Source organism: Rattus rattus, chromosome 1 (assembly GCF_011064425.1).
Source record: "Rattus rattus isolate New Zealand chromosome 1, Rrattus_CSIRO_v1, whole genome shotgun sequence".
NCBI lineage: Eukaryota > Metazoa > Chordata > Mammalia > Rodentia > Muridae > Rattus > Rattus rattus.
The window spans coordinates 168,869,020-168,892,905 of NC_046154.1; the positions used below are offsets into that span (position 1 = coordinate 168,869,020).

A 23,886-nucleotide genomic window follows, 5' to 3' on the forward strand; every position below is an offset into this window, starting at 1 on the left:
TCCCTCAGAAACTGCTCATAACCAGTGTACACTTTCAAGACCCAAACAGAAAACACTGAGTTCTGAAACAACTCTGAACGCGTGGAGGTGAGAGGGCAGCCTCTGGGAGTCTTTCCAGCCTGAGGTGGGTAGGGATTGAGCTCAGGGTGTCAGGCTGCAGGACAAGTGTTCTTCCCTGCGGAGCCCCTCACCGACTGCTTCAGAGGGCCATGTGAGGGAGGACTGTGGAGCTCTGCTGAGTAATACCAATGGATGGGAACTGGGCGAACATGACATCGGCTGTGTACACTTGCTACTGCTACTTGGACTCTGATTTTTGTGAAGCTTTTTTTAATGGCGAATTCACTGTTTCTAATACTTGCTTAGTGTTTCTCTCTCCCCCTCTCTCCCTCCCTCCCTCAATTCCTTTTCTCTTCCCAGAGTCGAGCAGACGTATTAGTGGAGGGGCTATGCAACTCTCTTTCACACAGCTGACCGTAGATTATTATCCTTATCATAAAGCAGGTGTGTATACTAGTTTATCTAAAATATGCAAATCTCGCTTTTAAAAGGACATATTTTCAAATTTAATTGTATGTTTTAACTTACTAAGAAGAAAAGAAATCAAGATATTGCTATTATTTTTCTTCTGGCAGCATTTTACCAAGAGTCTAGAATTGCTGTGGAAATATATTGAGGTGTAGATTATTAGAAACTGCAGTTGTCAGAAACCCACCAGTTTGGGCTAAGGTACACTAAATGGTTGAGAGCTTGAATAGCGTGTTTGCAGCTATGGGTTTGATCCAGAGTATCACACACACATACACAAGTACACACACAAGTTGGGGGGGATAATTAAAATTATCTAGATAAATAATAAATACATTTTTGTTTTGTTTTGAGACAAGGTTTCTCTGTTGTCCTCTGTTGTCTCTGTCTTGGAACTAGTTCCGTAGACTAGGCTGTCTTTGAACTCAGAGATCCGCCTGCCTCTGTCTCCTGAGTGCTGGGATTAAAGTCATCTGCTGAAACACCCACCATAAATACATCTTTTAAAGCTTATAAAAATTTAGAATATAGCAACATGCATTTGTATTATTTTGTTATTTGTGACAAATTAAATCATTAGTCAATAGTTTGAATTTTTTTTTTTTTTGGTTCTTTTTTTTTTTTGGAGCTGGGGACCCGAACCCAGGGCCTTTGCTTCCTAGGCAAGCGCTCTACCACTGAGCTAAATCCCCAACCCGATAGTTTGAATTTTTTTAAATGATATTGGAACTTTTTTTTTACTTTTCTATATTTTCTAAATTCATCAGTGAGATTTTAATAGACTCTTTAATCATCAAGTATTTATATATTTTCCTCCTCAGATATCACAAACTATTAAAATAGGATGATTTATTTCCAAATTAAGTAATTTGACCATCTCGCCGATCTTTTGAATTTTGATAGTATGTTACTTTTTGTTTTGTAATTTACACAAATAAAAAACCCCAAAGCATTACAGGGCTTTGTAGAGCAGTCACAGTGTTGTGTCCAGGCTTTCCTCGTTGGTGTCTGTCACTTCTGTGTCAGCAGACAGATTTAGAAACTCTGCTGTTTGTCTTGGTTTCTTGTGATGGGCTGTGTTTTGGGTCCTGTCCTGATTGGTAAGATTATCAGAACCTGGCAGCTGAACGCTGTGCTGTCACAGGCCTGGGAGCCTTGTACTTGCCTATAGTTCCAGCACTGTGACGAGGCAGGAGGATAGCATCTATGAAGTCTCAGTCACACAGGAAGCATTATCTCAATGGAAGAGAAAAGCCTTCTCACTATGGAGATCATTTTTGTTTTAGAGAGTTCTAATCATAGAGCAGATTTTATTTTCTTAACTTTTGTATACCTAAAACTTTTCTAAGTTGTTACAGAGAAACTTAATCTTGATTTTGTTTTGTCTTTTCAAAATGTGTAACTATTTATGATTGGTAATTGTATTGTGAAGTTTTATTGTTTCCTTAAATGTTTTGATAACCATTAGCTTATCAGTTTCATGTACTAGATTATGGTTAGTCACTTTATAAGTTTTTGAAAGGTCTTTTTCCTTGATATTTTTCTAAGATTGTGTATAGTAGATGGTTGACAGTTAATTGAGCATCTAATGAAAATTGTCCGATCCTTTAGCTTTGAATTGAGCATTGCATCACCAACTGTGGGCTCTCGACTATTTGCTTTTGATACTCTTTCTGTCTTGCTAGAGAATTTAAATATATATATGGTATAAATATATCATATTTACATGCTTATCTTATATATATTTACACCATATATATATGACGTAAGCTGGGTATGGTGAGCCCTCCTTTAATCAAGACCCTGTCTCTAAGAAGAGAAAGCTGAGTGTCTTGAGAATGGCGACTGTTCTGTCAAGAGCGCTGCTGTGACAGAGTACAGGTCGCATGCACTGTAAAGCTCCTCATGTTTGCTTTGCAGGAGATAGCTGTAGTCACTGGATGTATTTTAGTGATGCAACTAAAACAAAAATTGGATGGGCCAACGAGTTGCTGCATGAGTTCGAATGCAACGTTGAAATGCTTAAGCAGGCGATGAAGGACCATAATTTAGGTTCACCTCCTAAATCCCTGACACACGCCTCTCCCCAGCACACACAAACAGGTATTTCACCACTGACATCCCGATACTCACGTGGGTGGGGAGGGAGGATGAGGGTATATTTTTATAAATATTTCTAAGCATTATTTAAAAAATTTAACAGTTGTATAGGCTGAAACACATTTAAATGATTTTATTTTTAATAATGTGCATGTGTGTACTTTATGTATGGATTTATACACAGGAGTGCAATGCCTGTGGAGTCAGAGGGGAAATGGGTCCCCGGGATTGAAGTTGCAGGAAGTTGTGAGCTGCCAACATGGGTGCTGGCAGCCACACTCGGGTCCTCTGTAAGAGAACTATGGGCTTTTAAGTCAGATCTCTACTCTTAAGAATTAATATAACCAACGACAGGAGTAGCTTGTAATATTTATATTCTTAAGTGGCTTGTTAATTTTTCACTTTTACATTCTGAGAGCGTGGCTTAAAATATAATTAAAAATATGACTCTTGTTTTAAAATGATCATTATAAAAGCCTGCATTCTTGTACCCATCTATATTACCTTGTTTGAGAAATTTAGCATTCATCTGTTTCTTGTAGCTTTCTCTACAGTAGGTTACCTATGAAAAGTAATTTCATAATAAACTGGAAGGAGTTTTTGTTTCTCACAGAGAAAGACTCAACTCTGAAAGGGACTCCCAGAACACCTTCAGTGTCATCTCAGCCATCCAAAGCTAAGCTCATGTCTAGTTCTGTTGTTGTTAGGCTTGCAGATTTCAATATATATCAGGTATGTATGAAACCTTTTCATTGCATAAGCAACCCGTTAATTAATACCATCATTTAACTTCAAAAGTCTAGACTACGTTTATGAAGTCTAATTGTATAGGATGGAAAATGCCAGTTCGCTGATGTTTGTTTTATCTTGAATGACACAAGCTGAAGTCCGGGGAGAGGTGCTGAGATTGTCATTGCTGAGGCTTCTTCCACCAGTTACAAGTCTTGGGGTTACCTAAGTTATACTCAGCTTAGTGCTACCTTTAAAAGCCTCAGGTCTCACTGAAATCTGTTATATTCATTTTGATTATAAAGAAAAAGGATACAAAGTAGAACCCGCCATAGAAACAATGCACAGGATACAGTCTGGAAGCCTTCTAGATGTAAAATTCAAACTGTAGCACAGTGGTAGAGAGAGCTTCCTTAGCATTCAGAAGGCCCTGGGTTCCTCGATATGCTGTGTACTTGGAGTATTGCCTTTGTGGTTGAACCATCCTGGAGTAGACTGACCCAGCATTTTCCCTGACCTCAGACCACTAAGAGGACTCTCCGCTATGACCAGCCCTACCCACACAGCCTTCTGGTTTTTATAACTTTATCAGTTGACTAGGAAATTATGGGTTCTGATTATCTTTAGGGAGCAAGACCAAAACCCAGACCACTTGGAGAACCAATTTCTTACAGCACAGTGGTCTGAGTGGAAGAATCTAAATCACCTTTTTTGCTATACTCAATCCTTCTTCCAGATTAACTGCTGTGAATTTACTCCTTTGGGAGGAACTCTGCCTCATGTCTATTTTACTCAGTCATACTATAATCATCCTTTACTCAGTTATTACTGTAATATACAACATAGCCTAATAGCTCCATCTTCAAGAGCAATAAGTTATATGTGACCTATCTTTAAAAATAAAACATTTAGATTTATATAATCATTTACACTGCGTTATCATTTATTGTGGTAAGTCTTGCTGAAAAGTGTCATTTAAGTATATATAGAGCCCTGACTATTTTCTTATTGTGCAGTAGCTTTCTTTACAAACTCCTTATATAATGTAGCTCATTTACTTGTTGGTTTCTTTATTTTTCTTTATGATAGACACTCATGTAGCATAAGCTAGCCTAAGTGCCCTATGTAGCTGAGGCTGGCCTTGAGCTGTGTTTACCCTTGCCTCTAGCTCCTGCGTGCTTGGGGTATGGGCATGTACCACATACCTAGCTTTAAAGTAGATTTTACATTTTAACATTTAAATAAAACCATAGGAAAATTACTCATAATCTCAAATTGTTCATAGTGTCATGAAGAAACTCTGTGTCCAAAAACATTTTAAAAAACACAAAAGTAAAAAGTGACAGAAAGTACTGATGTTTTCATCATAATTTTAATAACTTTAACAATTAAAAATATGCTTACATTTTTTAAGTTGACAGTATTGAGAAGGGTTTGTTTCTTTAATATGCGGAAGGGTTTTAAATTATACAATGTAAATTATCTTAAATCTATTTGTATAAGTAACGAGAAAGTTTGATTATTTAAAAAAAGAAGCATTGTCAAAAGAAAATGTACTCTACTAATGCTTCATATAAGAAATAGATACATCTCTCTGCTCCCAAACCCCGTGGGAGAGAGAGCTCACCGCCTGGACAGGTGGGCACTCCTGAGACTGCAGAGCGGAAGAGACCACCAACACTGCCCACCCCTGCCCACATCCCTGGCCCAAGAGGAAACTGTATACGGCCTCTGGGTTCCCTTGGATAAGGGCACAGCAGCAGCGGGTCCCCTGCGTCTGAGACACCGCCGGAACCTGAGGAGACCGAAACAGTTCTCTGCACCCAAATCCCGTAGGAGGGAGAGCTAAACCTTCAGAGAGGCAGACATGCCTGGGAAACCAGAAGAGACTACACTCTGCACACATTACTGATTCCAAAGGAAAACACCAAACGCCATCTGGAACCCTGGTGCACGGAAGCTCCCAGAAAGGGCGGCGCAGATCTTCCTGGTTGCTACCCCTGTGGAGAGCTCGTAGGCAGCACCCCAAGAGCAAACTTGAGCCTCGGGACCACAGGTAAGACCAACTTTTCTGCTCCAAGCGACCTGCCTGGTGAACTCAAGACACAGGCCCACAGGAACAGCTGAAGACCTGTAGATAGGAAAAACTACACGCCCGAAAGCAGAACACTCTGTTCCCATAACTGGCTGAAAGAAAACAGGAAAACAGGTCTACAGCACCCCTGACACACAGGCTTATAGGACAGTCTAGCCACTGTCAGAAATAGCAGAACAAAGTAACACTAGAGATAATCTGATGGCAAGAGGCAAGCGCAGGAACCCAAGTAACAGAAACCAAGACTATATGGCATCATCGGAGCCCAATTCTCCCACCAAAGCAAACACGGAATATCCAAACACACCAGAAAAGCAAGATCTAGTTTCAAAATCATATTTGATCATGATGCTGGAGGACTTCAAGAAAGACGTGAAGAACTCCCTTAGAGAAAAACAGGAAAACATTAATAAACAAGTAGAAGCCCATAGAGAGGAGTCACAGAAATCCCTGAAAGAATACCAGGAAAACACAATCAAACAATTGAAGGAATTAAAAATGAAAATAGAAGCAATCAAGAAAGAACACATGGAAACAACCCTGGATATAGAAAACCAAAAGAAGAGACAAGGAGCTGTAGATACGAGCTTCACCAACAGAATACAAGAGATGGAAGAGAGAAACTCAGGAGCAGAAGATTCCATAGAAATCATCGATTGAACTGTCAAAGATAATGTAAAGCGGAAAAAGCTACTGGTCCAAAACATACAGGAAATCCAAGACTCAATGAGAAGATCAAACCTAAGGATAATAGGTATAGAAGAGAGTGAAGACTCCCAGCTCAAAGGACCAGTAAATATCTTCAACAAAATCATAGAAGAAAACTTCCCTAACCTAAAAAAAGAGATACCCATAAGCATACAAGAAGCCTACAGAACTCCAAATAGATTGGACCAGAAAAGAAACTCCTCCCGTCACATAATACTCAAAACACCAAATGCACAAAATAAAGAAAGAATATTAAAAGCAGTAAGGGAAAAAGGTCAAGTAACATATAAAGGCAGACCTATCAGAATCACACCAGACTTTTTGCCAGAAACTATGAAGGCCAGAAGATCCTGGACTGATGTCATACAGACCCTAAGAGAACACAAATGCCAGTCCAGGTTACTGTATCCTGCAAAACTCTCAATTAACATAGATGGAGAAACCAAGATATTCCATGACAAAACCAAATTTACACAATATCTTTCTACAAATCCAGCACTACAAAGGATAATAAATGGTAAAACCCAACATAAGGAGGCAAGCTATACCCAAGAAGAAGCAAGAAACTAATCGTCTTGGCAACAAAACAAAGAGAAGAAAAGCACACAAACATAACCTCATATCCAAATATGAATATAACAGGAAGCAATAATTACTATTCCTTAATATCTCTCAACATCAATGGCCTCAACTCCCCAATAAAAAGACATAGATTAACAAACTGGATACGCCACAAGGACCCTGCATTCTGCTGCCTATAGGAAACACACCTCAGAGACAAAGACAGACACTACCTCAGAGTGAAAGGCTGGAAAACAACTTTCCAAGCAAATGGTCTGAAGAAGCAAGCTGGAGTAGCCATTCTAATATCAAATAAAATCAATTTTCAACTAAAAGTCATCAAAAAAGATAAGGAAGGACACTTTATATTCATCAAAGGAAAAATCCACCAAGATGAACTCTCAATCCTAAATATCTATGCCCCCCAAATACAAAGGCACCTACATACGTAAAAGAAACCTTACTAAAGCTCAAAACACACATTGCACCTCACACAATAATAGTAGGAGATCTCAACACCCCACTCTCATCAATGGACAGATCATGGATACAGAAATTAAACAGAGACGTAGACAGACTAAGAGAAGTCATGAACCAAATGGACTTAACAGATATTTATAGAACATTCTATCCTAAAGCCAAAGGATATACATTCTTCTCAGCTCCTCATGGTACTTTCTCCAAAATTGACCATATAATTGGTCCAAAAACGGGCCTCAACAGGTACAGAAAGATAGAAATAATCCCATGCGTGCTATCAGACCACCACGGCCTAAAGCTGGTCTTCAATAACAATAAGGGAAGAATGCCCACATATACGTGGAAGTTGAACAATGCTCTACTCAATGATAACCTGGTCAAGGAAGAAATAAAGAAAGAAATTAAAAACTTTTTAGAATTTAATGAAAATGAAGATACAACATACCCAAACTTATGGGACACAATGAAAGCTGTGCTAAGAGGAAAACTCATAGCTCTGAGTGCCTGCAGAAAGAAACAGGAAAGAGCATATGTCACCAGCTTGACAGCACACCTAAAAGCTCTAGAACAAAAAGAAGCAAATACACCCAGGAGGAGTAGAAGGCAGGAAATAATCAAACTCAGAGCTGAAATCAACCAAGTAGAAACAAAAGGGACCATGGAAAGAATCAACAGAACCAAAAGTTGGTTCTTTGAGAAAATCAACAAGATAGATAAACCCTTAGCCAGACTAACAAGAGGACACAGAGAGTGTGTCCAAATTAACAAAATCAGAAATGAAAAGGGAGACATAACTACAGATTCAGAGGGAATTCAAAAAATCATCAGATCTTACTATAAAAGCCTATATTCAACAAAACTTGAAAATCTGCAGGAAATGGACAATTTCCTAGACAGATACCAGGTACCGAAGTTAAATCAGGAACAGATAAACCAGTTAAACAACCCCATAACTCCTAAGGAAATAGAAGAAGTCATTAAAGGTCTCCCAACCAAAAAGAGCCCAGGTCCAGACGGGTTTAGTGCAGAATTCTATCAGACCTTCATAGAAGACCTCGTACCAATATTATCCAAACTATTCCACAAAATTGAAACAGATGGAGCACTACCCGAATTCCTTCTATGAAGCCACAATTACTCTTATACCTAAACCACAAAGACCCAACAAAAGAAAGAGAACTTCAGACCAATTTCCCTTATGAATATCGATGCAAAAATACTCAATAAAATTCTGGCAAACCCGATCCAAGAGCACATCAAAACAATCATCCACCATGATCAAGTGAAGTTCATCCCAGGCATGCAGGATGGTTTAATATCTGGAAAACCATCAACGTGATCCATTATAAACAAACTGAAAAACAAAACCACATGATCATTTCATTAGATGCTGAGAAAAGCATTTGACAAAATTCAACACCCCTTCATGATAAAAAAGTCCTGGAAAAGAATAGGAATTCAAGGCCCATACCTAAACATAGTAAAAAGCCATATACAGCAAACCAGTTGCTAACATTAAACTAAATGGAGAAACTTGAAACAATCCCACTAAAATCAGGGACTAGACAAGGCTGCCCTCTCTCCCTACTTATTCAATATAGTTCTTGAAGTTCTAGCCAGAGCAATCAGACAACAAAAAGGAGGTCAAGGGATACAGATCGGAAAAGAAGAAGTCAAAATATCACTATTTGCAGATGATATGATAGTATATTTAAGTGATCCCAAAAAATTCCACCAGAGAACTACTAAAGCTGATAAACAACTTCAGCAAAGTGGCTGGGTATAAAATTAACTCAAATAAATCAGTAGCCTTCCTCTACACAAAGAGAAACAAACCGAAAAGAAATTAGGAAAGCGACACCCTTCATAATAGACCCAAATAATATAAAAGTACCTCGGTGTGACTTTAACCAAGCAAGTAAAAGATTTGTACAGTAAGAACTTCAAGACACTGAAGAAAGAAATTGAAGAAGACCTCAGAAGATGGAAAGATCTCCCATGCTCATGGATTAGCAGGATTAATATAGTAAAAATGGCCATTTTACCAAAAGCGATCTACAGATTCAATGCAATCCCCATCAAAATACCAATCCATTTCTTCAAAGAGTTAGACAGAACAATTTGCAAATTCATCTGGAATAACAAAAAACCCAGGATAGCTAAAACTACCCTCAACAATAAAAGGACTTCAGGGGGAATCACTATCCCAGATCTCAAGCAGTATTACAGAGCAATAGTGATAAAAACTGCATGGTATTGGTACAGAGACAGACAGATAGACCAATGGAACAGAATTGAAGACCCAGAAATGAACCCACACACCTATGGGCACTTGATTTTTGACAAAGGAGCCAAAACCATCCAATGGAAAAAAGATAGCATTTTCAGCAAATGGTGCTGGTTCAACTGGAGGTCAACATGTAGAAGAATGCAGATTGATCCATGCTTATCACCCTGTACAAAGCTTAAGTCCAAGTGGATCAAGGACCTCCACATCAAACCAGATACACTCAAACTAATAGAAGAAAAACTAGGGAAGCATTTGGAACACATGGGCACTGGAAAAAATTTCCTGAACAAAACACCCATGGCTTATGCTCTAAGATCAAGAATCGACAAATGGGATCTCATAAAACTGCAAAGCTTCTGTAAGGCAAAGGACACTGTGGTTAGGACAAAACGGCAACCAACAGATTGGGAAAAGATCTTTACCAATCCTACAACAGAAAGAGGGCTTATATCCAAAATATACAAAGAACTGAAGAAGTTAGACAGCAGGGAGGCAAATAACCCTATTAAAAAATGGGGTTCAGAGCTAAACAGAGAATTCACAGCTGAGGAATGCCGAATGGCTGAGAAACACCTAAAGAAATGTTCAACATCGTTAGTCATAAGGGAAATGCAAATCAAAACAACCCTGAGATTTCACCTCACACCAGTGAGAATGGCTAAGATCAAAAACTCAGGTGACAGCAAATGCTGGCGAGGATGTGGAGAAGGAACCTCCTCCATTGTTGGTGGGGTTGCAGACTGCTACAACCATTCTGGAAATCTGTCTGGAGGTTCCTCAGAAAATTGGACATTGAACTGCCTGAGGATCCAGCTATACCTCTCCTGGGCATATACCCAAAAGATGCCCCAACATATAAAAAAGACACGTGCTCCACTATGTTCATCGCAGCCTTATTTATAATAGCCAGAAGCTGGAAAGAACCCAGATGCCCTTCAACAGAGGAATGGGTACAGAAAATGTGGTACATCTACAAATGGAATATTACTCAGCTATCAAAAAACAATGACTTTGTGAAATTAAATAGCAAATGGTTGGAACTGGAAACTATCATCCTGAGTGAGCTAACCCAATCACAGAAAAGACATACATAGGTATGTACTCATTGATAAGTGGCTATTAGCCCAAATGCTTGAATTACCTAGATGCCTAGAACAAATGAAACTCAAGACGGATGATCAAAATGTGAATGCAGATCGCCTCATGAAAGACACAGCCAGAATACAGCAAATACAGAGGCGTGTGCCAGCAGGAAACCACTGAACTGAGAACAGGACCCCCACATGATGGAATCAGAGAAGAACTGGAAAGCTTGAAGGAGCTCGAGACCCCATATGTACAGCAATGCCAACCAACCAGAGTTTCCAGGGACTAAGCCACTACCCAAAGACTATACATGGACTGACCCTGGACTCTGACCTCGTAGGTTGCAATGAATATCCTAGTAAGAGCACCAGTGGAAGGGGAAGCCCTGGGTCCTGCTAAGACTGAACCCCTAGTGAACTAGACTGTTGGGGGGAGGGCAGCAATGGGGAGGGGTGGAGGAACACCCATGAGAAGGGAGGGGAGGGGATGTTTGCCGGAAACCGGGAAAGGAATAACACCAAGAAATGTATATAAGAAATACTCAAGTTAATAATAAAAAAAAAAAAATTAAAAAAAAAAATCAAATAAAAATAAAATGTTTAAGCTCTAAAAAAAAAAAAAGAAGGCGAGGGGAGGGATTAGGGGGATGTTTGCCTGGAAACTGGGAAAGGGAATAACACTCGAAATGTAAATAAGAAATACTCAAGTTAATTAAAAAAAAAAAAAAAAAAAAAAAGAAAGAAATAGATACATGTGGAGCTCTCAAGGGGCTTAGCAGGAAAAGGTGTCTGTTCCAAGCCTTGGTTTGATCCACGGGATCCACATGACAGAATGAGAGAACTGACTCCTTAAAGTGTCCTCTACATGTCTGCCACATGTATACCATGTCATGCACAGTTACACACACACACACACACACACACATACAATTTAATGATAATAATAATACAATTTAATTATAATAATATATAAGTAGAAAAGGAACATATATATTTGTTGCACAAATGAAACTGTTAAAACAATTTCCAACCCGATTAATGTAGCCTCCATAAGTGAATTGATAATGCTTCCCTGATTGAGAACTAGAGCTTTTTTTTTTTGCTATAGTGGCTCTCAGATGTGCCAGACTTGTAGCTAATGTTGACCTTGAACTTACTTTTCTCTTGACTCCACCTTCAAAGTCCTGGGATTGCAGGCTTGTGCCACCATTCCTGTGTTGTGCAGTAACCAGTTGGAGATTGAACTCAGGGGTCTATATATGTTAAGTAAGCACTCTCCCAGCTGAGTTACTACCTAGCCTCGTGTGTATACCTTACTTGGCATGCATACATGCATACATACATGTATATATACATACATACATACATACATACACATATACATACATGTATACATATATCATTTGGCAAACATAGTAGTGTGTGTGTATGTATGTATGTATGACCAGGACCTTAAAAATAATATTCCTCTATTAAATAATTAAGAATCAAATGACTTGAGTGAACTATTTATATTATACTGTGTTATAATTATTTTAAAATTACTATTCGTTGATATTAAATGCATTCACAATGTGTGACTAACACCATTGTCTATCTGCATAGTTCTTTTCCGTATCACAAACTCTAAAACTCTCTTTCATATTAATGAGAATCTGTGAAGCATTACAAAGAACATACCGAGAAGCCATCTGACCTTGATTTCAGTCTATGTCCTCAATCTGCCACTTATTTATTTATATTAACCAATAATAGATACTTATTACTATTTCCTTGTCATTTTAAAGATTCAGAATAGTTTATTGACGATAGTGTATAAAGTAGAGTTTTTAATTGATAAAGATCCGTTTGGTTATAGAGTTTTCTGAATGGCTCGTGGGTATTTCATTTTTGTATATTTACTTGTATATTTAGTGTGTCACTGACAGGCACACTCCTGCACACAACACAGCATATACGTAGAGGTCATCCGACAGCTTGGGGGTAGTTCTCACCATTCACCATGTGGCTTTCAGGGCTGACCTCAGGCCATCAGGCTTGGCAGCAAGTCCTTTTCCCCACAGAGCCTTCTTGCTGACCCAGACGTGAGGCTTGAAAGTGATGGGTATGTAGGTTGTAGAAATTCTTTGGAAAGTTTTATTTTCCTGGTATTTAAGCAAACTTGTTTTCTCAGGTCTCGACAGCAGAACAATGTCGTTCTTCCCCTAAAAGTATGATTTCCTGCAACAAAAAATCTCTGTATCTTCCACAAGAAATGTCAGCTATCTATATTGAATTCACAGAGTATTACTATCCAGATGGGAAGGATTTTCCAAGTAAGAGAGTTTACTTTGTTACTATTGTTCATTATTGGATTTTTTATGAATATTTTAGGTATTATTAAGTTATGCAGGAAATTTGCTCTAGTCACACTGTGTTTCAGACACCCTTTTCATATGTACACCTTTGTACCTTACATGTCTGCACGTTGTCCTTTTTTCTTCCACTGTGGTGTCTTTGATGGCAAGAATCTTGTGGCATTTATGATTGATTTTATATTTGCAGTTTGTGCTTTTACCCTGCTTTTTTGTGCTTATTAGCTTTTTGTTAAATGAAGTGTGAATGAATGTTATTGTAGACAATGGTCATTTCCTTTTATAAAATTCCACTGACAAAGTCAGATGCATAAAAACCCATTTTATTAAAAAAGGAATAATTGAAGTTTTTTTATAGGTATAAAGAATTTTTCTTGGCTCTTGTAAGCTATGTTGGCTTTCTAAAATGAAAATGATTGTACATTTGTTTATTTGAATGTTAAAAGTATGTTGTTTTGTTTCATTTTATCTGAGATTTTCAAATTAAAAATCTTCCTTTATATTGTAATCTTCACATGCACTTGTGCATGCATGTGTGTGCATGTGTGTGCACATTTGTGCTTGCATGCATGAGTGCATGCAGGTATATTAATGTTTGTGTGCAAGGAGGTCAGAGACCAACTTCAGGTGTCATTCTTTATGCACTGTCTACTTTGATTCTTTTTTTGTTTGTCTGTTTTGCTTTTACTTTGGCCTTTCTTACTATGTAGTCCTGACTCTTCTGGTACTCTTGCTTTGTAGACCAATCTAGCCTGACATTTTCTGTGTAGACCAGGCTGGCCTTGAACTCAGAGATCTACTTTCTCTGCTTTCTGAATGCTTTGACTAAGGGCATGTGTCACCGTGCTTGACCCAGTTTGTTTTTTTGAGGTAAGATGTCTCATTGGTCTCTAGCTTGCCCAAGTATGTTAGGCAGGCTAGCTGGCTGTCCTGTCCCAGGGAGCCTTTCTCTGTCTTGCGCCCTCTCCTGGGACTACAGCTGGGCATACCTAGCTTTTGTTACAGGGTTCTAAGAACTGAAGTCTTTATGCTTCGAAGACTTTGCCTATTTTCTTTAATGCTGATTTATGTATTTAAAAATAATAAATTTATGTACATGAATGTTTTGCCTGCATGTATGTATACCACGTGCGTGTCTGGTGCCAGCAAAGGTGAGAAGGTGTCAGATCCCCTGGAACTGGAGTTACAGATGGTCGTGAACTGCCACGTGGACTGGGAATCAAACCCAGGTCCTCTTTAAGAGCAGCTGACTCCTCTCCCCAGCGCAGTGTTGACACATTAATATAGTCTTTTAGTTTCAGCAGAAATTTTTGATGCTCCTGAAATAATTTTTGTTTTTGTTATAAAATACGGCATTTTAGAAACACTGTAGAGAAACGTATTTTATCACACTATTATTTGCATCAAATGATGACATGTAATCCTTCGTTTTCTTGCTTTCCACCATTCTTGTGTGTGTGCTTATGATTTGTTCCTCTCAGCTCCTCCTGTAACTAAGCAGGTAGGGTTAGCATAGGTTGAAGTGTATTCCCAGGGTCTCTTATGTAATGGAAGAGCACCCCTGAAGCACAGGCCTGGTCTGTCCATTACTGCCTCCCCAGCGTCCGCTGCTCCCCAGGGCATCCGTGGCGGCCATGTGCTTGTCACTGTCTTATCTTGCTGGAATCCCTCAGTGTGGTGTACCTAACTAAAATATTTCATTCTCCAAGTACTTTTCTTTGGAGTTTAAGAGTAGTTTTTAGGTTTCATGATTCCTTTAAAACTAAAAACAAAAACAAAAAGCAAGTTGAGACTGTCTTTCTGTGTGCCTCTGACTGACCGGCCTGCTCTACCGACCAGGCTAACCTTGTAATGCTGAGATTAAAGTGTGCACCACTGTGCATCAGCCACACTGGATATGGCCACTCACACGGACGCACTGTGCCTTCATTTCTTCAAGAGCTCTGTCTCCAAGTAGTCACATTCTGAGGTGCTGAATTTAAAAATTCAGCAGAAGCACTTTGGAGGCATGACTGTATGATTTAGCTCATAGAAATAAGAATAGTACTCTTGATCTTGTTTTTAACAGTGTCCCTCTTTGTCATATTTGATTTGGATCCCTTAACTTTATAAGCCCAGCAGAGGTTCCCTGGAGCTGGTTTGAACTGTTTAAGGGCTGAGGTATAACTTCATGGCATGCTTGCCCGGCATCTGTGATGCCTGCTTTCAGTCCTCAGTGCCAGCAAACCCAAGGCAAGCAGCTCTCCCAGCAGAACAACAAGTAAGCAGATAAGTGTCCCCAAACTGCATGGTCATCTGGACCCTGCTAGAAATAGCACATGGAGCCCTGTGCTGCCCGGGTGGGGACTCTGGCTAGTCGTCTGTGGCTGCTGCTGCATGGTCCCTATTTGGAAATTCCCTTCATTCTGAGTGTGAAGCATTCTCCTGTGCACTCTGCGTTCTTTTTTTTTTTTTTTTTTCTTTTTTTTCAGAGCTGGGGACCGAACCCAGGGCCTTGCGCTTGGTAGGCAAGCGCTCTACCACTGAGCTAAATCCCCAACCCCCTCTGCGTTCTTTTAATCCCAAAGGCAAACACCTCAGCGTCATAGCTGGCCTCTGAGAGACTTGAATGAGCCTGTTTCATTTCGTATCTATCTCATGTACAGAAAGTTAAATGGAATTGGATGCACCTTATTTCTTCGATGTCTGTGTCCTTAGCGTAAAGCATACAGGCTGGACCTTCAGGCACTCTTCCTTGCTTTGAATTGAGTGAAGAGATGGATGTGATCACCCAGCGTCAAACGCAGATCTTCCTGTAGAATACTCTGGTTTTCTGCATGCTGGGATTTCTTACTCCCAACTTGATCTGAAATTCTATGTATGCATTCTGTTTTTATAAGATTGTTAAGACTGACTTTAATCTCAAAATCACATATCTATACACCCCATGCACCTATTTTCTCATTTCACTTACTTTTTTTTTCCATTTTTTGGATATAGCAGCTCTATGTATTCGTGGTGTTCTGGGCTTGCTCTGTAGACCAGGCTGGCCTTTGAACTCAAAAAGATCCTCCTGCTCTAACCCCACTGCTGGGATTGCAAGCATGAGCCACAGCAATGGTCTGTTCACGTCAAACTCGTTACTTTAATACAGACTCCAAAACGGTCTTCAACCCATTTTTAATGCTTCTAGCAGTCAGCATCCGTAACACTTGAAGACCTGACGTAGCGCTTGACAGCATTCACTGTGTCTGCTGCCTTAGAAAGTTTCACTCCAGGGCTCCAGGGTGGAGAAAGCACACCATTTCTGTCTCTCCTTCTTGAGATTGTACTTTTGAGAAACATTCAGAGTTTTTGCCTCTTGACATTATTTACCATGTTTTCATTCTGTGAACCTGAATTTAGTTTCACACGCTTCAGGTTAGTGTTCAAATGATAGCGCCTTAGCAACAGAGGGAAGCACTGTACAGTGTCCTTATGAATGCCCTGGCATGTTCACTTAATAATCAAGACATCTATATGCACAGACAGGTTTAGATCATTAAAATGAATTATATACCTGTCCTGGTGGCCGTGGAAGCTTTGGGATTTCTTTGTGATGCCTTAGTTCTTGTATATAAACTTGCAGCTATATCAGTCCTGCCATTTTGTTAACAGTGACGTCTGGCTCCACCGTCCCACTAGAATGGCTTGTTCCATTCCTATTGAATTTTGATCAGACTGAAGAAGGAGCCTGCTCTCAAGACCCACATTTTACTTCCAGGCCATATGTTCTGTTCTTATAGCTTACCATTCTACCTGTGTCATGTCTTCATCATCCTCAAGGCCCAGGGAACCATCTTACTGTCTGCTCCTTCTGTCTTCCAAGTTCTTCCAGCCACAGGGCCTTTAGCTCCCGACATGGATGACTTACGGGTAGTAGCATAGGTATCGGCCCAACCTCAGCCTACCTTGGTCTTAGGCTTTGGAAGTGCAGAACCATCATGGTGGAGAGGCATGGTGGAGAAGACCTCATCTCTAGGAAAAAAAAAGGCTTAAGAAAAGAAAACCTATATGTATTCAATTAAAAACAAGAGTTGGTTCTGTAGGAGGCAGGACCAATACATTGAAAGAATAGCCATGGTTACCAGAGACTGTGGGAAGTTTCACTTAGTGTGTCAAGTGTTACCGGAAAGCTGGGGTCCTTTCTCAATAAAAGACCTCATGGAGCTGTTCTGAACCCTGTAGTTTCTATGATTAATAGACTTGTGGTTTCAGCAGTGATAGAACCTGTAATTATCAGCATTAGTTTAGCGGGAGGAAACAGTCTAGTAATGGGTTATCTGAGACATTTCAGTTATTGCTGCACTGCTCTGTTGTGGGCCTTTGCTAAAGGCAAGAGTGGGCTGCGCATGCTCCTCCTCTTGGGCTTGCTTCCCAGCACCACTTTAGAGGATGCAGAGCGTGAGCCCACAGATAGGCCATGCAGGCGTGATTTTGACATTGTGTTTTAAGAAGGTGATGCCTTCTTACTTTCCTTCACTGTGAATCTATAACAGTACTTCCTGTTTATGCATTTAGTTTACATTAAACTATACTTTTTCAGGTAGTGAGGCACAGAAAGCTGTTTAATGTCTATATTTGCTGTTAGTCACATATCTAGTTTATGTGTGATATTAAGAAAGAATATAACTTGTTAAGAATATCTTTTCTATGGAAACATAGCTGTCTGTTCACTAATGAAGCTTAACACTTGTTTTTTTCCTCCACAGTTCCATCTCCCAACCTATATAGCCAGCTGAATGCTTTACAGTTTACTGTAGATGAAAGAAGCATTCTATGGTTAAACCAGTTTATACTGGATTTAAAACAGAGTCTTAATCAGTTCATGGCTGTGTACAAGTTGAATGACAGTTCAAAATCTGATGAGCATGTTGACATTCGAGTTGATGGCTTAATGCTAAAGGTATTGTATGAACAAGTGGTCATGGGAGCAGAGCCTCTTTTTCCCTGTGTGTGTGTGTGTGTGTGTGTGTGTGTGCGAGAGAGAGAGAGAGAGAGAGAGAGAGAGAGAGAGAGAGAGAGACAGACAGACAGACAGACAGACAGACAGAGACAGAGACCACGAACCAGGCTTGTTTGTTTGAAGGTGAGAGCTAGCAGTAAAGTGTAAGTCTTTAGTAAGATTGCGCAGCAGGTAAATTGTGCTCGTAGCCAGGCCTGAGGACCTGAGTTCAGTCCCCAGGTCCCACATATGGAAGGAAAACCGACTCTGCAAGTTGTCCTCTGACTCCCAAACAAACACAACTGTAACAGAAATGGGTTTTAAAAGCCGTTAGTTCGTTTTTTGTTTCTGCTGTAGGGTTTATACAATTTTTCCTTCTAGAAAAAGTAAGTATGCAACACAGTTTTTAAATTGGATGTTGCATGTGTTCATATTATTATTCCATTATTAGTATCCAAAGTTAACAAAAAAGTTGCTTTGTATTGTGAGTAGGTCGTTGCTAATGTGATCTTGTGCAATCTTAGGTTTTAAAGGGAAAAGATTAAAGGGTAACACAGTTTAGTAAAGAGAAGATGTGGGCATAACTGAAAATCTATTGCAGGGTCCATTGTTGATGGATTATATACTGCAGCCTCTTTTAAGACATTGTGCAGATAATATATTCCGCATTTCCTAGCATAAGAAGAATCTTCTTAACTTAGCACAAAGGGACATACATGGTCTAGAACAGTGTTTGAGACAGAGCACAACAGTGATTGTTCTGTTCCCTGGGCATGAGCAGTACTCAGAACCCCCCTTGGAGTCTGCAGGAACACTCACAGACTAGATTCAGGCCAGCCTTGAGAATCAGGCCAGTGAGGGACCTATCAGCCTAGTCTCGCTATCTCAAGACCCCTGTCTATTCTCCAGAGCGCTGCCATTACACCTGTGCCCACGCACAGCCCAGAGCACCGAGTCAGGTGACGTCTGCCTGTGCAGTTGCTGCTGTCATTCTTTCAGGTGTCTCCTACAACACTTGGACTTAAAAATGCTTAACAGAGATAGCTAATCTCGCCTTTCTCACTCAGCTCGTTTCTTCTGTGCACTCAAACATTCAGTACGTTTTGAAAGTGCACCTATTTACTTATCTTTTATTCATTTATGTACTGTGGTGCCAGACGGCACACCTAAGGCCTTGTATATCATAGCATGCATTTGCATCACTTCCTCCTCCATACCTGTATTGTTTTTAAAGAATTATTTATCTATTGTATGTGTATGAGTACACTGCAGCTGTCTTCAGACACACCAGAAGAGGGCATCAGATCTCATTACAGATGCTTGTGAGCCACCATGTGGTTGCTGGGATTGAAAAGCAGTCAGTGCTCTGAACCACTGCCCCATCTCTCCAGCCCCCACACCTGTATTTTTATTTTCTGATTATTACATTATTAAAATACAAAATCATGAACATTGTTAATATGTGTGACATCTCCCACAATATGTCTCCTCTTCAGTGGTTAATTTGTTAGCCATCTTTTGCTGAATTTATTAGAAGGCAGAAAGAAAAGTTGTGATTTATATTTATAAAGGAAAGAATTAATAAAAATAATATCAAGTTTTCTGTAGTTTTCAAGATGTAGAGATTCGTAAATTGAACTAAATTGTTTTCCCTTCCAGTTTGTCATTCCTTCTGAAGTGAAGCCCGGCTGCCATCAAGATCAGCCCCACACAGTGTCTATTCAGAGCTCCGAAATGATAGCCACCAACACGAGGCACTGTCCTAACTGCCGGCACTCTGATTTAGAAGCTTTGTTTCAAGACTTTAAAGATAATGACTTTTTTAGCAAAACTTATACTAGATTCCCCAAATCCTGTGACAGTTTTAATCTTCTACATCCGATCTTCCAGAGACATGCCCACGAACAAGATACCAAAATGCATGAGGTTTATAAAGGGAATATTATCCCCAAGTTGAATAAAAACACTCTTAAACCGTCTGCTGCCACCGACGTGTGGGCGGTGCACTTTTCCCAGTTTTGGATAGACTATGAAGGGATGAAAAGCGGGAAGGGGCGGCCAGTAAGCTTTGTGGATGCTTTCCCTCTGTCTGTCTGGATTTGCCAGCCAACAAGATACGCAGAGTTACAGAAAGAGTTCCAGACCTGTGATCAAGTGACCCTTAATACCTCACAAAGTGAATCCAGTGATCTTGCTGGCCGAATGAAGAGGAAGAAACTCTTGAAGGAATATTACAGTACAGAGTCCGAGTCTTTGACAAATGGTGGTCAGAGACCTCCATCGGATGCATTCTTAAGGTTTTCCTCTCCGTCTTCAGATGCGGATGTTCACATCCTGGTCCATGTTCATAAACATGTCAGTATGCAGATCAACCACTACCAGTATCTGCTGCTGCTTTTCATACATGAGTCTCTCGTTCTGCTTTCGGATACCTTGCGGAAGGATGTAGAAGCCGTCACTGGCAGCCCTGCTACCCAAACTTCCGTCTGCGTTGGCGTTTTACTTCGGAGTGCGGAGCTTGCTCTGCTCCTTCATCCGGTGAATCACACGAGCGCTCTGCGCTCTCCCGCTTCTGAGAGCGGGAGCCCGCTGCTGCCTGACTACCTGCCAGCAGAAAATGGGGGGATTTTGTCTTCAAAGAGAAAACAAGGTGGTAGTGGTGTACATCGGATTAGAAATGCTACTCTCAGCCATATGTCAGACAATAGGTCAATGAGTGTTGACCTTAGCCACGCCCCTTTAAAGGATCCTTTGCTTTTTAAGTCAGCCAGTGACACAAACCTGCAAAAAGGCACTTCTTTTCTAGACTATTTATCAGACAAACACTTAGGGAAAATAAGTGAGGATGAGAGTAGTGGGCTCGTTTACAAGAGTGGCGCCGGAGAAATGGCCTCAGAGGTGAGTCACAGAAAGGGTGTGGCTTGCACAGACTCAGATAGTGTCTCAGACTACAGAGAGGAGTCGGCTACGATTTCCCTGGCTAACGATGCCAATCAGATCGCACCTTCAAATGCTGCAGCTCGTAAGGGAAATGAGACTGTACGCTCCATCTTCAAGGCTGAAGATTTCCCTCCTGAAACAGCTTCCCTCCCCGAGAGCCTGGAGAATAGTAAAGAGGCCCCCACAGCCAGAGCACTTAAATCCCAGCCACCTCTAAGGTAATGATTCTGTTGGGATAGAAGTGCTTTTAGTTTTGTTATTTTTTTTTAAGAACTAACTCCCCCAATCCCTGCTTGATTCTCTTCTGATTTCTGTCTCCTGTTATTTATTTACTTATTCTCCAATCAATCCAGAAAGGATCTAATGCAGCCCCTTTGCTCCAGAGCAGCGAGTGGAGCCCATAGCATCTGGCTTCTCTCAGCCTGGTGTTGGTTAGTTTTGTTTGGGAGTAGAAATCTGCAGGACAAAATGTGGCATTGTTAGGATTCAAAGAGTCTGTTTTCAAAATTGGAGAAAGCTTTTGAATGTCTATGTTTTGGTATACTTTTTAGCACGTACTTCCTTGTGGGGCCTGTGTCTTGCTGTGCTGGGCTAGGACTCCAGTGTTCCTTTTGCCTCTGCCTCAGTTCTGGGGTTCCAGGGGCACCTCCTCTCCCCACTGCTACTGAGAGTGGAAGGTGAAGTCCTTTTTTATACCTGGGGTAATTTTCCACTAATTTTGTTTGCTAACAGTGTTAAATCTAAGGAACATTGCCCACCCACCCCAGCTCCACTCTCTGTTTCCTACAAGAACATGAAAAGGAGCGCCTCGCAGATCTCCCTGGATACCGTCTCCCTGGACAGCATGGGATTGGAAGAGCAGCTGGAGAGTGACGGAAGCGATAGCCACGTGTTGCTGGGGAGAGGTAGGTCAGCGCACTGTAGGAATTGTCACTAGATGTGACTGTGCTTACAAGAAGTACCACACGAGCACTTGAAGTCATACCTGATGATTATTAATGACATCGAATGGACAGACAGAATGACTCAGGTCTGTACATCCAGCCCTGTCCTCCAGTTGTGACTTCCTAGTGGCTGTTCCTTTGCTAACGGGTCTCCTCACGTCTGTTTCTGTTCATTTGCTTTATTTTTCACCCTTGAAGGAGATTAGTCCCCCGAGTACAGATTTGATCATGTTCTTTTCCAGTGTAGTCGCAGGAACTTCTCATTGCTTTAAGGTTGTGAAATTTAGAATTCTTAATCCTTTGGAAATCTTTATGATTTGACCTCAGTTTAGTTTTTTTTACATGTCGTTTTCCCTTCCTATAGTTCCTTTTTAGAAAGTACACTCATCTGTGTATTGGAGTGTGTGGGGCAGGGTAGCACACATGTTCCCTAGCATGAGTAGAGGTCAGAGGGCAGCCTGCAGGAGTTGTTTCTCTCCCTCCACCATGTGGATTCCAGGCAGAGTGGCCTTTACCCTCTGAGCTGAGGCAGCTTGCTGTTCCCAGGTCTCACTTTCTTCACTGTGACGGATGTCTTTCCACTTCACAGTGTTACAGCGTGTCTGCAGAGCCCGCTTTACTTCTGTACAGTTTTGCAGAACTCATCATAGACTTCTCTTCCCGGGCTGTGAGAAAGACTGCAGAATGTTCTGTTAGTGTCATGTAGCACATACACCACATCTGAGGATAATTCACTAAACATTCCGTGCTGCCAAGTGTGGGGAGATGCCGGTTGGTTGCACGGCAGTAAGCACTGGGCTGAGTGGGGCGTATGGTTTTGTGTCTTGGACGTCATTGGAATTTTAGTTCTTTCATGGCTCTTACAGTATTAATCTGTGATAGACAGAAAATTAATGCTCTGATTCCTTATAGATAGCTAGAAAATAATGGAGAACAGTCCCATGGTATTCAATTCATGCAAGAGTTGACTGGGGGTTGCTGTAGGATGGGGAGAAGAGAGAGGAAAGGCTCAGACTGGATCTGTGTGGTGTGTGGAGGGGGGATGTGAGGCTGACGGGACTTCCCCTATAGCAGTGTCACCCCAGCAGGAGAGATTTGCTTGTCAGTTCATCCTGACCATCACTGTCATCGTTAGTTTATTACGTGTGGGGCCTTCGTATCTCACTCATGTGCCTCACACTTCCACATCAGACGCTATCACTGGAGGAAGGCAGGACAGGCACTCACACAGGGCAGGAATGTGGAGGCAGGAGCTGATGCAGAGGCCATGGAGGGGTGCTACTGACTGGCTTGCTTCAGATGGCTTGCTCAGCCTACTTTCTTATAGACTCAGGACCACCAGCCCAGTGGTGGCACCACCCACAATGCCCTGGGCCCTCCCCATCAATTACTAACAAGGACCTGCTCTACAAGCTGGTCCCAGCCAGATCTCGTGGAGGTGTTTTCTCAGTCGGACTTTCTCCTCTCAGGTGACTGTAGTCCGTATCAAGTTGACATAAATCTAGTCAGCACAGTATCTCTGGTATTTTACTATAGAAGATCGTTTCTCATTTGCTAAGGGACCATAATTTGACCCTGTTTGCTTAGTGGAATTTAAACAAGGCTTTGCTTGAAAGAATTAAAGGGTCTAGTTCACTTTTTGATAAATATAAACATTGCTGGAGCATGTATAAACAGATCTTATATTGTATTATTTCAGCAATTAAAAGGAACTCAAGTACAAGTTGCCAGAGCCCGGCAGAGAGTGGGAACATTAATGCAAACATGCAGAATTGTGGGGAAGCCTCTCCAGATGCTGTCAGCACCACCTCAGAGGGCACACAGGAGCACCGTGATGATCTGGTAACAGCCACAGTTCTGTGGGGAAACGCCACTGTCCTTCATGCTTGGTGCGTGCATGTCTAGGGAGCTTCATTCATAAGATGGCCGCTCTGATGCTGCCCTGGACAGTGCTTCTGCTTAGTCAGCTGGCTATTCCTGTGCTTTCCTCTTTAAGTCTGTTTCGTTTGTATTACAGCAGGGAGAGGTGATCTGTGCATTCTTTTCTGTCTTCTCTCCCATTTATGTTTTGGCCAGTATTTTAGTTCGTCTTGTGTAAACTTTTTAGAA

General features: G+C 40.9%; 3 protein-coding genes across 5 annotated transcripts in view; all 3 read left to right on the forward strand.

Moving 5' to 3' along the window:
* The window catches only part of LOC116907933 (UHRF1-binding protein 1-like), a 58,381-nt gene extending 45,335 nt beyond the window's left edge, over positions 1–13,046 (forward strand). For all 3 annotated transcript variants that reach the window (XM_032911166.1, XM_032911160.1, XM_032911152.1), the window contains 4 exons: positions 421–504; positions 2,449–2,631; positions 3,242–3,360; positions 12,750–13,046. In XM_032911166.1, coding sequence (XP_032767057.1) covers positions 421–504; positions 2,449–2,631; positions 3,242–3,360; positions 12,750–12,959 — 596 coding nt within the window. In that variant the 3' untranslated portion in view covers positions 12,960–13,046. The remainder of the gene's footprint in view (positions 1–420; positions 505–2,448; positions 2,632–3,241; positions 3,361–12,749) is intronic.
* A 2,433-nt stretch (positions 13,047–15,479) lies between these two features.
* Positions 15,480–21,070, forward strand: LOC116907952 (UHRF1-binding protein 1-like). The gene is made up of 2 exons (XM_032911178.1): positions 15,480–17,854; positions 19,553–21,070. Exons 1-2 carry the CDS (start codon positions 17,777–17,779, stop codon positions 21,053–21,055), a joined length of 1,581 nt encoding a protein of 526 aa, XP_032767069.1. The 5' UTR covers positions 15,480–17,776; the 3' UTR covers positions 21,056–21,070.
* A 418-nt stretch (positions 21,071–21,488) lies between these two features.
* On the forward strand, positions 21,489–23,697 carry LOC116907959 (UHRF1-binding protein 1-like). Its single transcript, XM_032911189.1, has 2 exons — positions 21,489–21,738; positions 23,477–23,697. The coding sequence occupies exons 1-2, from the start codon at positions 21,627–21,629 to the stop codon at positions 23,680–23,682; spliced, it is 318 nt and encodes a 105-aa protein (XP_032767080.1). The 5' UTR covers positions 21,489–21,626; the 3' UTR covers positions 23,683–23,697.
* Positions 23,698–23,886: the final 189 nt, after the last annotated feature.